The sequence below is a fragment of the Nannobrachium achirus genome (assembly GCF_963921795.1).
Source record: "Nannobrachium achirus genome assembly, chromosome: 15".
NCBI classification, from domain to species: Eukaryota; Metazoa; Chordata; class Actinopteri; order Myctophiformes; family Myctophidae; genus Nannobrachium; species Nannobrachium achirus.
This window is the reverse complement of record NC_137822.1, coordinates 51,129,275-51,144,274: the sequence shown is the minus strand read 5'-3', so window position 1 is coordinate 51,144,274 and position 15,000 is coordinate 51,129,275. Positions and strand designations below refer to the sequence as shown.

Genomic DNA, 15,000 nt, shown 5'->3' with positions numbered 1-15,000 from the left:
GACAGCCGGTGGAGGTTTTGATAGTAACTGCGACCTGGCGGTTGCAAAAAAAAGGTCAGCAACACCTAAAGGTCAGCAATGGCTATACTGTTTGAGGAAACTGTCTCAGTTCAATGTCAGCAAGACTCTGATGAAACTGTTCTACTTGACCTGTCTAATTAATTGTTAATATTATTATTATTAGTTTTAATAATTATTACCCGTATTAATAATTATTCTTACCACATGATGATGGTGACCAGTCTAATTAATTGTTAATAATGATTATTTACCACATAATGATGGTGACCAGTCTAATTAATTGTTAATAATGATTATTTACAGTCTAATTAATTGTTAATAATGATTATTTACAGTCTAATTAATTGTTAATAATGATTATTTACCACATAATGATGGTCACCAGTCTAATTAATTGTTAATATTATTATTATTACCCTTAATAATTATTCTTACCACATAATGATGATGACCAGTCTAATTCATTGTTAATAATGATTGTTTACCACATAATGACGGTGACCAGTCTAATTAATTGTTAATAATGATTATTTACCACATAATGATGGTGACCAGTCTAATTAATTGTTAATATTATTATTATTACCCTTAATAATTATTCTTACCACATGATGATGGTGACCAGTCTAATTAATTGTTAATAATGATTATTTAGAGTCTAAGTAATTGTTAATAATGAATATTTACAGTCTAATTAATTGTTAATAATGATTATTTACCACATAGTGATGGTTTAATTGTTAATAATGAATATTTACCACATAATGATGGTGACCAGTCTAATTAATTGTTAATAATGATTATTTACCACATAATGATGGTGACCAGTCTAATTAATTGTTAATAATGATTATTTACCACATAATGATGGTGACCAGTCTAATTAATTGTTAATAATGATTATTTACCACATAATGATGGTGACCAGTCTCATGATGGCTTCGTTCAGAGAATCAAAGAAGTCTCTCAGAACCTGTCCTTGCTCCTTCATGTTTCCTATGATGAGTCCAAAGCACATGGAGAAAACCACCAGACCAAGAGCGTTGACTCCGTTTACATCCCCTGGTACTGGAATCACCTCCACCACCTGTAAGCAGTAAACATACTGTATAACTAATAGTCCAGTCATTTTAGGCCAAAATTAGGCCAAACCTGGAACAAATTGCAATAGTAGCAAACTCAACTGATTTTGTATCCTCAATATGTCCTTAGTGAGGGAAAAAAAGTCCCAAGGAATCCCATCAGGGCAAAGTTTTGAAAACGACCTATCTACCTTCACTTACTATACACTACAATATAAAGGAAAAAATGACTGAAAAAAAATCTGCTTTAAGTGGGATGTGAGGGGTCAAACTAGGGGTTTTTAATTATTCTGAATCCATTGCAATAATTTGTTTTGCACGAAAAACATTCATTGGGCCAGAAATGGCCACTCAAAACGTCAATTTTCATCAATTTTCAGTCTTTTGGGGTCCGTTTTTAGCCCAAGGAATGTTTTTCATGCAAAACAAATGCTTGCAATGGATTCAGAATAATTAAAAACACCTAGTTTGACCCCTCATATCCCACTTAAAGCAGATTTTTTTTCAGTCATTTTTTCCGTTATATTGTAGTGTATAGTAATTGATTGTAGGTCGTTTTCAAAACTTTGCCCCGGTGGGATTCCTTGGGACTTTTTTTCCCTCACTAAGGACATAATGAGGATACAAAATCAGTTGAGTTTGCTACTATTGCAATTTGTCTGAGGTCTAACCCTAAAATGACTGGACTATAACAAGACCTGGACTGTAAACTAACTCTACTCTAACCCAGAGCGTTGACCCCGTTTACATCCCCTGGTACTGGAATCACCTCTGAACGCTCAACCTGTAAGCAATAAGATATACTGTATAACTAACAAGACCTGGACTGTTAACTAACCCTACTCTAACTCTAACCCAGAGCGTTGACCCCGTTCACATCCCCTGGTACGGGAATCACCTCTGAACGCTCAACCTGTAAGCAATAAGATATACTGTATATTATAACTAACACTACCAGACCTGGAGAGTTAACTAACCCTACTCTAACTCTAACCCAGAGTTAACTAACCCTACTCTAACCCAGAGTTAACTAACCCTACTCTAAATCTAACCCAGAGTTAACTAACCCTACTCTAACTCTAACCCAGAGTTAACTAACCCTACTCTAACTCTAACCCAGAGTTAACTAACCCTACTCTAACCCAGAGTTAACTAACCCTACTCTAACCCAGAGCGTTGACCCCGTTCACATCTCCTGGTACTGGAATCACCTCTGAACGCTCAACCTGTTAGCAGTAAAATATTATAAGCAACCTTTTTTTTGTTATCTTTTTTCATCTTAATCCCATGATTTTTTTACACATTTTTCACCCAGTGCAAATTGCCTAAGCTGTAATCCTGGGCTCTGCTCTCCTTCTGCCAACCTGGGCAGAGCCCTGAACTGAGCTCATGCTTCCTTCAGTGCATGAGGAGAACAGGCCACTGCTTATCACCTGACAGGGTGACGTTTTCCCTGGGTGGACGTAGTGTGTGGAAGGAACACGATTACTGCATGTGTTTTGTGAGGGTATCTACCCTAGGAGATACGGGGAGAACATGCAAACTCCACAGAGAAAGGCCCTTTGGCCAACCCCACCCATAGGGTGTGGGCACTGATGGCGCTGAGGAGATAACACGCCCCCAGCGCCCACAGAACCAATGATTGGTTAATCTCTCGAGACAGACTCACAGATAGCTCGAAGGAAGAGGGACAAACCGAGTGGGCCTTCCCCAGGGACGTCCTGGGGATTGGGAAAAGCTAGCTAGATTGATGATTGGGTAAAAGGTAAAAACAGGAACTCACCTGCACCTCCTCAAGCTCCTCCTCCTCTGTAGCGTTGGAGGCGGAGCTCCAGGTCCCGTTCAGCGTTCCGGTTCCGTTGTTTCTGCTCAACACCTGAGTCACCTTCACCAGCCTGGTGCCATATTTGGTCTTAAACTGTTAACAGGAAGTGATGTCACCTTCACCAGCCTGCTGCCATATTTGGTCTTAAACTGTTAACAGGAAGTGATGTCACCTTCACCAGCCTGCTGCCATATTAACACTTTTCGTGCCTAAAACGGAGATCTCCGTCTTACCTTCTTTATTAATGAATCTGATTAGAAAACGCTGGCACTGAATGGACTGGACCTTTTGGACTGACACTGAATGGACTGGACATGTTGGACTGACACTGAATGGACTGGACATGTTGGACTGACACTGAATGGACTGGACCTTTTGGACTGACGCTGAATGGACTGGACCTGTTGGACTGACACTGAATGGACTGGACCTTTTGGACTGACACTGAATGGACTGGACCTTTTGGACTGACACTGAATAGTTAAGATTATTTAAACATAGCAGGCAGCTAATGTGTTTAACAAGGAAGCCAATGAAAGGAAACCAGCTATCGCTAACCCCACCCCTAACCCCACCCTTCAATGAAGTACAGTACATGGCAGGGAATGAGGAACAAACACTATTTATTTATGATTGCAACCTTTGTCATATAATGGGTTCAGGAATACTAGTAAGACACCTCAGGGTGACTTGCGACCTCAGCGTGACATGCAACCTCGCCCTAAAGGGTGAGGTCGCGCCAATTCTTGGCCATCTGGCCAGGGATGTATATGGGACCAGTTACTCATATATGGAGACCCCTTCATGATAGTTATGTTATGTTTAAACATGCCCATATATGGACATTACCAAATAAGGGCATTCCCATATATGTCCTTAATTGCGACCGTCAGGGAGCAGTTTACTATGAAAACCTCCACCGGCCGTCCGTCGGTCACACGTCACACGTCACACCTTTGCCCTGCTCATATCTCCGCATCAGTATATAGGGCTTGTTTGTTTATTGTATGACATCACGCCACATCATCAGCTGTGGACTCTGTGATGTCATCGTATCGCATCAGTATATAGGGCTTGTTTGTTTATTGTATGACATCACGCCACATCATCAGCTGTGGACTCTGTGATGTCATCGTATCTCCATATATGGCCATCTCCGTATATGGAGATATAAGTTGTCCATGCCCAAGTATGGGCTGGTGAGGTCAGACTTTGTGTGATGCGTAGGTTATCTCCATATATGGAGATTCAACATTCCAGGCAATGCTCTCTTCCCTGGTGAGAATTGCCCCTTTATATAGGGCTTGTTTGTGTATTGTATGACATCACGCCACATCATCAGCTGTGGACTCTGTGATGTCATCGTATCTCCATATATGGCCATCTCCGTATATGGAGATATAAGTCGTCCATGCCCAAGTATGGGCTGGTGAGGTCAGACTTTGTGTGATGCGTAGGTTATCTCCATATATGGAGATTCAACATTCCAGGTGTAACTATGGCTACCCGTATGACGTGAGAGGTGGAGGTTGTGATATTTGTGGAGATAAGCGACCAACGGTCGCTTATCTCCCGATTAGGGAGTCTTACTGGTATTGATAACAAAATATCCTTAACACATTGACCGCCATTTTAACATACCTCCGTACTCCCACCTGCCATTCGTCTCCATAGACTTCCATGTAATTGGGTGTGCACGGATCATGCACACCCATGCCTAGATAATGCACCACGTGTGTCCACATTGCTCACAGCTTTCAAACAAAAAAATCCGAATGGAAATCCGTTCAGGCATTCATGAGATAACAGCCACTATGTTTAACAAAGATGGCTGCCAAAATGGCTGCCATGCTTGAAAGATGGGGTTGCTATGGGGGTTAAACATGCAATTTCGCGATTGCTATCATGCCTACTCCATTTTTGGGGGTCAAAAAAAAATTTTGAAAAAAAAATTTTTTGAATTTTTTTTTTTTTTTTTTTTAATTCTCGGGACTATCGGGCCTGGCGGGGAAAGACATTGGAATAATCTCGGGACTATCGGGCCTGGCAGGGAATGAGTTAATAATGTCCTTAATATTGACAATATAGGAATCTCCATATATGGGCATAAACGTAATTAGTAATTCCAAGCAGGCCCTTGGTGAGTTAGGGCCTTGGTTTGATGCCTGTGGATCTCCATATATGGGAAATATATATGGTACCCTAACATTCTCATTTTCGGCCTGGGATTTATGACATCAGAAATCTCCATGTATGGGCATAAAAGGTTTTTTTCTTTTTCTGGGAATGACCATATATGGACTTTTATACCCTGAGAAATCTCGTAGCTTGTACATGACATCTTTTTTATGCCCATATATGAGTCATTCTGTACCACATCACTGTGACTCACTGACATCACACTGACATCAGTTCCTGTACGATCAGTCAGACAAGCGACAAGGTTTTTCAGGGTATAATGCGACCTTCGGTCGCAATAAAAGCAGACAAATCACAGGTTGTTTTACAATCACTCCATGTGAGGCATCTTATGGTTTCTGTCTCTGAGGTATCCCAGATTTGAGGGCAGGAAATGGTAGACAGTCTCACGATGCTTGGCATGGTTTAGGGTTAAAAAACATATAGTGCTCTTTAGATCTTATATTATACAGTGTACACATCTTTAGATACTCTATCATATTATACAGTGTACACATCTTTAGATACTCTATCATATACAGTGTACACATCTTTATACCTCTATCATATTATACAGTGTACACATCGAAAAGCAACACAGCAGAAAACAATGTGTGACATGTGCTCTTTTATTTCCATGAGCCGAGTATTTTATAAAGGTCTCAATCATTCAGAAATAGTGTTTGTTCATAAGCATCCAGCCGGCTCTCAACAGAATGAAGGATAAAAAAACAACAACAGAAGAATGAAAGACAACAGAATAAAATAATAAAAGACAACAGAATAGAAGGATAAAGAACACATGGAGAGTGAGGCCCTGTAGGTATAGACAGGGCCTGAGACTCACCTGTTGGGTGCAGGCTTTAACCAGGTTTGGTGGAAACATATTTCTGAAATAGGAAATTCAACATTATTGACCAATGATAACATTACATTACATTATTGACCAATGATAATTACATTACATTACATTACATTATTGACCAATGATAATTACATTACATTACATTATTGACCAATGATAACATTACATTACATTACATTATTGACCAATGATACAATTACAAACTAGCATTTACCAGGCAAGCTTATCCACAGTGAGCTTGGAGTTTCAATGTTTGTTAAATTATATGTTGTAAATTATTAACCTCTTATAAAAGGAGATCTGGCAGGATTTATGGAGATCGTCCAACAAAAATAGCCAGACTACCAGCTCGTCACAACGCATCACGGTGTGGCGGAGATACTATTAGTTTGATAAATAATCATTGTTTTAAAACTGTGACCTTTTGGCCTTTGATATGACCTCTGTGTAATTATTTTAGTTGTACTAGCTTTAGCTTTAGCTTTAGCTTGAGCAGAGCATTTCAGAGCTGACAATCTGCATCTTGGATCAGAAGTTTGAAAACAGGTTAAATCATTAAATTAACATCAATTATGGATTCCTAGACCCAGAAAGTCACAGAAAACTAGTTCTACTCATCACTGTAGGCCAAACCATTGAAAACTTCATTTTCGTCATAGATGATGGCAGCGAATTTTGCAATTTTTGCATTTTTGCAAAGAGCATGGGGGCTAAATTTGTTATTTAACCTTCATAGATGCCAAATCCACTGAGAAACGGACCTTTGCTCTCCATGGTCACAGAAGTATCGGAAATGACCCAACTAAATGCCAGAGGGTCTGGTCTTTGACAGGGAGGACATCATGACAGGTCTGGTCTTTAAGATACTAGATAAAGGTTATAATATCAATAATAATAATAATAATAATAGTAACCTGATGAGGTCCAGGAAGGCGTCCACAGGGCTGACCTGCTCGATCTTCTGCTGTTTCCCCCACTCTGCTTTGGATCCTTTCCCTGGGTGGATGATGAGGACGATGAAGATACCCACGAACACAGCGATGAAGGTGGTGCTCATGTAGTAGACGACCGCCCGCATGCCCATCTTCCCTGACGCCTTGCTGTCCAGAGCAGCCATGCCTGTTGGCACCAGACAATAAATACACTGTTAAACCATGGTAGACATCTTCCCTGACTAACCCTAGCCCTAACCCTAACCCAATTAATACACTGTTAAACCATGGTAGACATCTTCCCTGACTAACCCTAGCCCTAACCCTAACCCAATAAATACACTGTTAAACCATGGTAGACATCTTCCCTGAAGCCTTGCTGTCCAGGGCACAAGACAATAAATACACTGTTAAACCTTCCTGTTGGCACAAGACAATAAATACACTGTTAAACCTTCCTGTTGGCACAAGACAATAAATACACTGTTAAACCTTCCTGTTGGCACAAGACAATAAATACACTGTTAAACCTTCCTGTTGGCACGAGACAATAAATACACTGTTAAACCTTCCTGTTGGCACAAGACAATAAATACACTGTTAAACCTTCCTGTTGGCACGAGACAATAAATACACTGTTAAACCTTCCTGTTGGCACGAGACAATAAATACACTGTTAAACCATGGTAGACATCTTCCCTGACTAACCCTAACCCTAACCCTAACCCTAACCCAATAAATACACTGTTAAACCATGGTAGACATCTTCCCTGAAGCCTTGCTGTCCAGGGCACAAGACAATAAATACTCTGTTAAACCATGGTAGACATCTTCCCTGACTAACCCTAACCCTAACCCTAACCCAATAAATACACTGTTAAACCATGGTAGACATCTTCCCTGAAGCCTTGTTGTCCAGGGCTGCCATGCTTGTTGGCACGAGACAATACATACACTGTTAAACCTTCCTGTTATCACTAGACAATCCCCTGTTAAACCTTCCTGTTGGCACCAGACAATATGGGGGGTATGTACTCCAAGAATGGAAATGTGTCATTTTTGAGTCAAGGAACTTGCCCTTTGGTGTTGTTCATTTTACCAGGTTTAGGGTTATGTTTTGTTAGAGACTTCGATATATTTTCTGCAACCTCCCTAATATAGGGTGCGTGTGCTTTCGCCATCTTGTTTTTAAAGAAGAAGCTTTAATTAAGTTTTAAGTTTGTTTAGGGGTTGTTTCTCTGAGTCCTCTGACCGCGTACCAATACTTACTGGACTACAGATCATTTAGTACAACAAACTATCTTCTATTCCCAGGATGAAGTCACAATTCAGAATACTACTGTATATCATAAAGTGACGATTCAGAATACTACAGACATGAATGTATTCCATCATAAATACTACAGACATGAATCTATTCCATCATAAAGTGAAGATTTAGAATACTACAGACATGAATGTATTCCATCATGAATACTACAGACACGAATGTATTCCATCATGAATACTACAGACACGAATGTATTCCATCATGAATACTACAGACACAAATGTATTCCATCATGAATACTACAGACACGAATGTATTCCATCATGAATACTACAGACATGAATGTATTCCATCATGAATACTACAGACATGAATGTATTCCATCATGAATACTACAGACACGAATGTATTCCATCATGAATACTACAGACATGAATGTATTCCATCATGAATACTACAGACATGAATGTATTCCATCATGAATACTACAGACATGAATGTATTCCATCATGAATACTACAGACACGAATGTATTCCATCATGAATACTACAGACATGAATGTATTCCATCATGAATACTACAGACATGAATGTATTCCATCATGAATACTACAGACATGAATGTATTCCATCATAAATACTACAGACATGAATCTATTCCATCATAAAGTGAAGATTTAGAATACTACAGACATGAATGTATTCCATCATGAATACTACAGACACGAATGTATTCCATCATGAATACTACAGACACGAATGTATTCCATCATGAATACTACAGACACAAATGTATTCCATCATGAATACTACAGACACGAATGTATTCCATCATGAATACTACAGACATGAATGTATTCCATCATGAATACTACAGACATGAATGTATTCCATCATGAATACTACAGACATGAATGTATTCCATCATGAATACTACAGACACAAATGTATTCCATCATGAATACTACAGACATGAATGTATTCCATCATGAATACTACAGACATGAATGTATTCCATCATGAATACTACAGACATGAATGTATTCCATCATGAATACTACAGACATGAATGTATTCCATCATGAATACTACAGACATTAATGTATTCCATCATGAATACTACAGACATGAATGTATTCCATCATGAATACTACAGACATGAATGTATTCCGTCATGAATACTACAGACATGAATGTATTCCATTATAAATACTACAGACATGAATGTATTCCATCATGAATACTACAGACATGAATGTATTCCATTATAAATACTACAGACATGAATGTATTCCATCATGAATACTACAGACATGAATCTATTCCATCATGAATACTACAGACATGAATGTATTCCATCATGAATACTACAGACATGAATCTATTCCATCATGAATACTACAGACATGAATGTATTCCATCATGAATACTACAGACATGAATGTATTCCATCATGAATACTACAGACATGAATCTATTCCATCATGAATACTACAGACATGAATGTATTCCATCATGAATACTACAGACATGAATGTATTCCATCATGAATACTACAGACATGAATCTATTCCATCATGAATACTACAGACATGAATGTATTCCATCATGAATACTACAGACACGAATGTATTCCATCATGAATACTACAGACATGAATCTATTCCATTATAAATACTACAGACATGAATGTATTCCATCATGAATACTACAGACATGAATGTATTCCATCATAAATACTACAGACATGAATGTATTCCATCATGAATACAACAGACATGAATGTATTCATCATGAATACTACAGACATGAATGTATTCCCAGGATAAAGTAGAACGTCCCTTTAGGGCCTGGCAGACCTCATTATGGGAATAATTCTGAATCTGCTGCATTTAGCTTTTATCTAGTTTAACATTTATCCTGCATGGCTTATGATTTGAGCTGTTTAACATTTAGATGCTTTATCTTGTGTCATTGAGGATGCGGTTAGCACTGACATGATAAGTCACTTACATAATGACTTATTTTACACTTGGTTGTGTGCTGAAAATATGCGTGCTGAAAATAGCAGATCTACAAGCTCACCACGCGCTGCAGTGCAACGCGTTGTGAGCTTGTAGATCTGCTATTTTCAGCGCACAACACCTAAGAGCAACCAAACATAAAATGACTCTCTTCTCCACCAGTCCCTCGCTAACGTTTTAGTCTAGTTTTTATTTTGTTGACGAAACTGTCAATATTATTTAGTCTTAGTTTTAGTCACCACGGCTTAGTTTTTATTTAGTTTTCGTCAGTGAAAAAAATGCAGTCGACAAACATTTTTCGTCACAGTTTTAGTCGACAAAATCAACACTGCTGCCTAAAAGGAAAACCTAAAAAAAAGCCCTTAGTGATTTTGTAGCGTCGGAGGTCCTCGGTATTCAATTAATCAACGTATAAAATAGCAAAATAAGCATTAAATATCATAGCAATTCTAAAACACTAAAGTGCACTTTTAACCAAACCGATTCGGCCATGAATCGGCGGCGGAAGGCGGCGGGAACGCTATCGACCAGTATCGACGGAAAACTGGAAGACTGGACTTGCTCAGTTTTGTTGAGTCGCCCCTGGCCGTCGGTAGGATGGAGGGAGTTGTAGAATGGACCGTTAGTTTGCTACTGCTGCAAAACCAAGCCAGAATAAGCCAGAGACATTTTCCCGTTGCACATTTTAACTAAATAGCATATTCACAATCTCAACTCTCAATTTCCTACAGGAGCACTGGCAGGACTAACCTGTGATCAGACTGCTGATGAGGAGGGGCAGGACTAACCTGTGATCAGACTGCTGATGAGGAGGGGCAGGACTAACCTGTGATCAGACTGCTTATGAGGAGGGGCAGGACTAACCTGTGATCAGACTGCTGATGAGGAGGGGCAGGACTAACCTGTGATCAGACTGCTGATGAGGAGGGGCAGGACTAACCTGTGATCAGACTGCTGATGAGGAGGGGCAGGACTAACCTGTGATCAGACTGCTTATGAGGAGGGGCAGGACTAACCTGTGATCAGACTGCTGATGAGGAGGGGCAGGACTAAACTGTGATCAGACTGCTGATGAGGAGGGGCAGGACTAACCTGTGATCAGACTGCTGATGAGGAGGGGCAGGACTAACCTGTGATCAGACTGCTGATGAGGAGGGGCAGGACTAACCTGTGATCAGACTGCTGATGAGGAGGGGCAGGACTAAACTGTGATCAGACTGCTGATGAGCACTGGCAGGACTAACCTGTGATCAGACTGCTGATGAGGAGGGGCAGGACTAACCTGTGATCAGACTGCTTATGAGCAGGGGCAGGACTAACATCTGCAGCATCCTCATCAGAAGCTCTCCGGGGAAGGAGAAGTACTTCACCTCCCGGTAGGTCATCTTGTAGGGTCGTAGGGCGAAGCCTAGGATTACACCTGGAAAGATACACGATTACATTTATTACTAATAGCTAGGATTACACCTGAAAAGATACACAAAGGATTACATTTATTACTTATAGCTAGGATTACACCTAGAAAGATACACGAAGGATTACATTTATTACTTATAGCTAGGATTACACCTAGAAAGATACATGAAGGATTACACTTATTACTTAGGATTACACCTGGAAAGATACACGAAGGATTACACTTATTACTTATAGCTAGGATTACACCTGGAGAGATACACGAAGGATTACACTTATTACTTATAGCTAGGATTACACCTGGAGAGATACACGAAGGATTACACGTATTACTTATAGCTAGGATTACACCTGGAACGATACATGTATTACATTAATGTAGGAGTTCATATATTACATATGCTGTAGGTAGGGTTACATATAAAAGCGTTTATGTTGAAGTCTGCCAACCAGGAAAAAGCGCTCTTATTTTGAAGCCCACAGACCAGAAGTCAAGGGTTGACGTTGGTCAAACTTGACACATGCAGCGGCTTGATGTGTGTGTGTGTGTGTGTGTGTGTGTGTGTGTGTGTGTGTGTGTGTGTGTGTGTGTGTGTGTGTGTGTGTGTGTGTGTGTGTGTGTGTGTGTTTATGCCCAAAGCCAATCACAGGCTAACCAATCAGAGAGGGGAAAAGGGTGACATCATAATATCGAGGTATATACAGTATAAGCCAATCAGATGGGCATAAATGGGAAAATGTCCGAAGATCTTGAGGATTGGTGGATTGGTGAGCGTCACATGACATTTCAGCCAACCAGACTATAAATGACTTATGGCTCACACCTCCTGGTGCGCTCTGCTGGTGCTCAAGGAGGCCATGTGTGGCCTGCTTGAGCGTGAAGCGCAAGTTGGCACCTCCACAGAGTTCTAGTTATTATTATCCCATTTAGGCCTAGAATTATTGATTGCTTTAACCAGTGAAAAATAGCAGATATACAAGCTCACAGCGCGGCACCGAGTGCCACGCTGTGAGCTTGTAGATCTGCTATTTTTGAAAAAAGTCGTGAAAATGTGTGCAAATCTTTGAATGTATGTATTTTCAAAGCGAACGTTTGTAACTCAAATTTTGCTTCTGGGTGGTCCCTGGAACTAGATATTTTGAAATGGGGGTCCGTGGCCAAATAAATATCATTTTGGGGGTCCTTCACATGAAAAGGTTTGAGAACCACTGACATAACTGAGCTCCAGTTAATTGAAAAGGACCTTTTCTTTGACGATGGCTGGCCAGATTGCTGACATAGAAACATAGGTTTTTTCCAAAAATCTTAGAAGGATTCAAAAGACGCTTATAGAATCGGGTCAAAATTCAAATTTTCACGATTTTTCAAAAATAGCAGATCTACAAGCTCGCAGCGTGGCACTCTGTGCCGCGCTGTGAGCTTGTATATCTGCCATTTTTCAATAGTTAAAGCATAAAATAATGAAACACAAAATGTGTACCCGTTCTAAATGGGTTATTATTATGATAATTACCTACAACCACTGCTCCTACAGTGTTATGATAATTACCTACAACCACTGCACCTACGGTGTTATTATGATAATTACCTACAACCACTGCTCCTACAGTGTTATGATAATTACCTACAACCACTGCTCCTACGGTGTTATTATGATAATTACCTACAACCACTGCTCCTACAGTGTTACTATGACAACCACTGCTCCTACAGTGTTACTATGATAATTACCTACAACCACTGCTCCTACAGTGTTATGATAATTACCTACAACCACTGCTCCTACGGTGTTATAATGATAATTACCTACAACCACTGCTCCTACAGTGTTATGATAATTACCTACAACCACTGCTCCTACGGTGTTATAATGATAATTACCTACAACCACTGCTCCTACAGTGTTATGATAATTACCTACAACCACTGCTCCTACAGTGTTATTATGATAATTACCTACAACCACTGCTCCTACAGTGTTATTATGATAATTACCTACAACCACTGCTCCTACAGTGTTATTATGATAATTACCTACAACCACTGCTCCTACAGTGTTACTATGACAACCACTTCTCCTACAGTGTTACTATGACAGCCACTGCTCCTAGGTAATTATCATTATAACACTTATAATGATAATTACCTACAACCACTGCTCCTACGGTGCTGAGAACAAAGGCGTTCTTCTTAAAGAAGGCCTGGACGTCTTCTTTAGAGATTTCCTCCACTCTGCGCTTGGCCTTCATGGAGCGAATGTGGATCCCTTCTTTGAGGCGCTGCATCTGTTTAAAGGAACAATACATAAGTTATAATGCACTGCATCTGTTTAACCCTGCAAGGCCCAGCGATGCTTTTTGGCAACATTTTTTAAATCATTTTTTAAAAAATGTTATAATTAGTTTTCCTGTTCTTTTTTCACATCAACATCACCATTAAATCCTATTGTTTAGTATTACAATGCCATTGGCCACGATATTTGCATATAAATACCCCCCACAGAGACTGATTTTTTTTAATATTTTTTGGCCAGTAGAAATTAATTCGGGTCTTGCAGGGTTAAAGGAACAATACGTAAGTTATAATGCACTGGATCTGTTTAAAGGAACAATACGTAAGTTATTTAATGCGCTGCATCTATTTAAAGGAACAATATGTAAGTTAAACGCATCTGTAAAGACACAATACCTAAATTAGCACAGCAGAATGCTATGAACACAGCTGCATAAGGCTGACCTTATAGTACACAGTGATGTAAGCAACACACTGCACGACGCTCCACGCGTCCCAGACTCTTCTCCTTCCCTAAAACACCCTGGACAACGCTCTAAACTCTAGAGTGATGATAGCTACCACAATAACAAACACTCTATAGCAATGATTACTGTCACAATATAGAGCTATTTAACACTGTTACTGAACAAACACTCTATAACAATGATTACTGTCACAATAAAGAGCTATTTAACACTGTTACTGAACACTCTATAGCAATGATTACTGTCACAATATAGAGCTATTTAACACTGTTACTGAACACTCTATAGCAATGATTACTGTCACAATATAGAGCTGTTTAACACTGTTACTGAACAAACACTCTATAGCAATGATTACTGTCACAATATAGAGCTGTTTAACACTGTTACTGAACACTCTATAGCAATGATTACTGTCACAATATAGAGCTGTTTAACACTGTTACTGAACACTCTATAGCAATGATTACTGTCACAATATAGAGCTATTTAACACTGTTACTGAACAAACACTCTATAGCAATGATTACTGTCACAATATAGAGCTGTTTAACACTGTTACTGAACAAACACTCTATAGCTATGATTACTGTCACAATATAGAGCTATTTAACACTGTTACTAAAC

General features: G+C 39.5%; 1 protein-coding gene across 1 annotated transcript in view; it reads right to left on the bottom strand.

Moving 5' to 3' along the window:
• The window catches only part of LOC308299926 (excitatory amino acid transporter 1-like), a gene marked incomplete at its 3' end in the record, with an annotated part of 26,527 nt that extends 11,916 nt beyond the window's left edge, over positions 1-14,611 (bottom strand). Inside the window, exons 1-7 of the mRNA XM_080743704.1 lie at positions 14,351-14,611; positions 13,761-13,899; positions 11,480-11,617; positions 6,886-7,090; positions 5,954-5,996; positions 2,887-3,021; positions 930-1,108 (exon numbers count right to left, since the gene is read on the bottom strand). Coding sequence (XP_080599830.1) covers positions 930-1,108; positions 2,887-3,021; positions 5,954-5,996; positions 6,886-7,090; positions 11,480-11,617; positions 13,761-13,899 — 839 coding nt within the window. The 5' untranslated portion in view covers positions 14,351-14,611. The remainder of the gene's footprint in view (positions 1-929; positions 1,109-2,886; positions 3,022-5,953; positions 5,997-6,885; positions 7,091-11,479; positions 11,618-13,760; positions 13,900-14,350) is intronic.
• Positions 14,612-15,000: the final 389 nt, after the last annotated feature.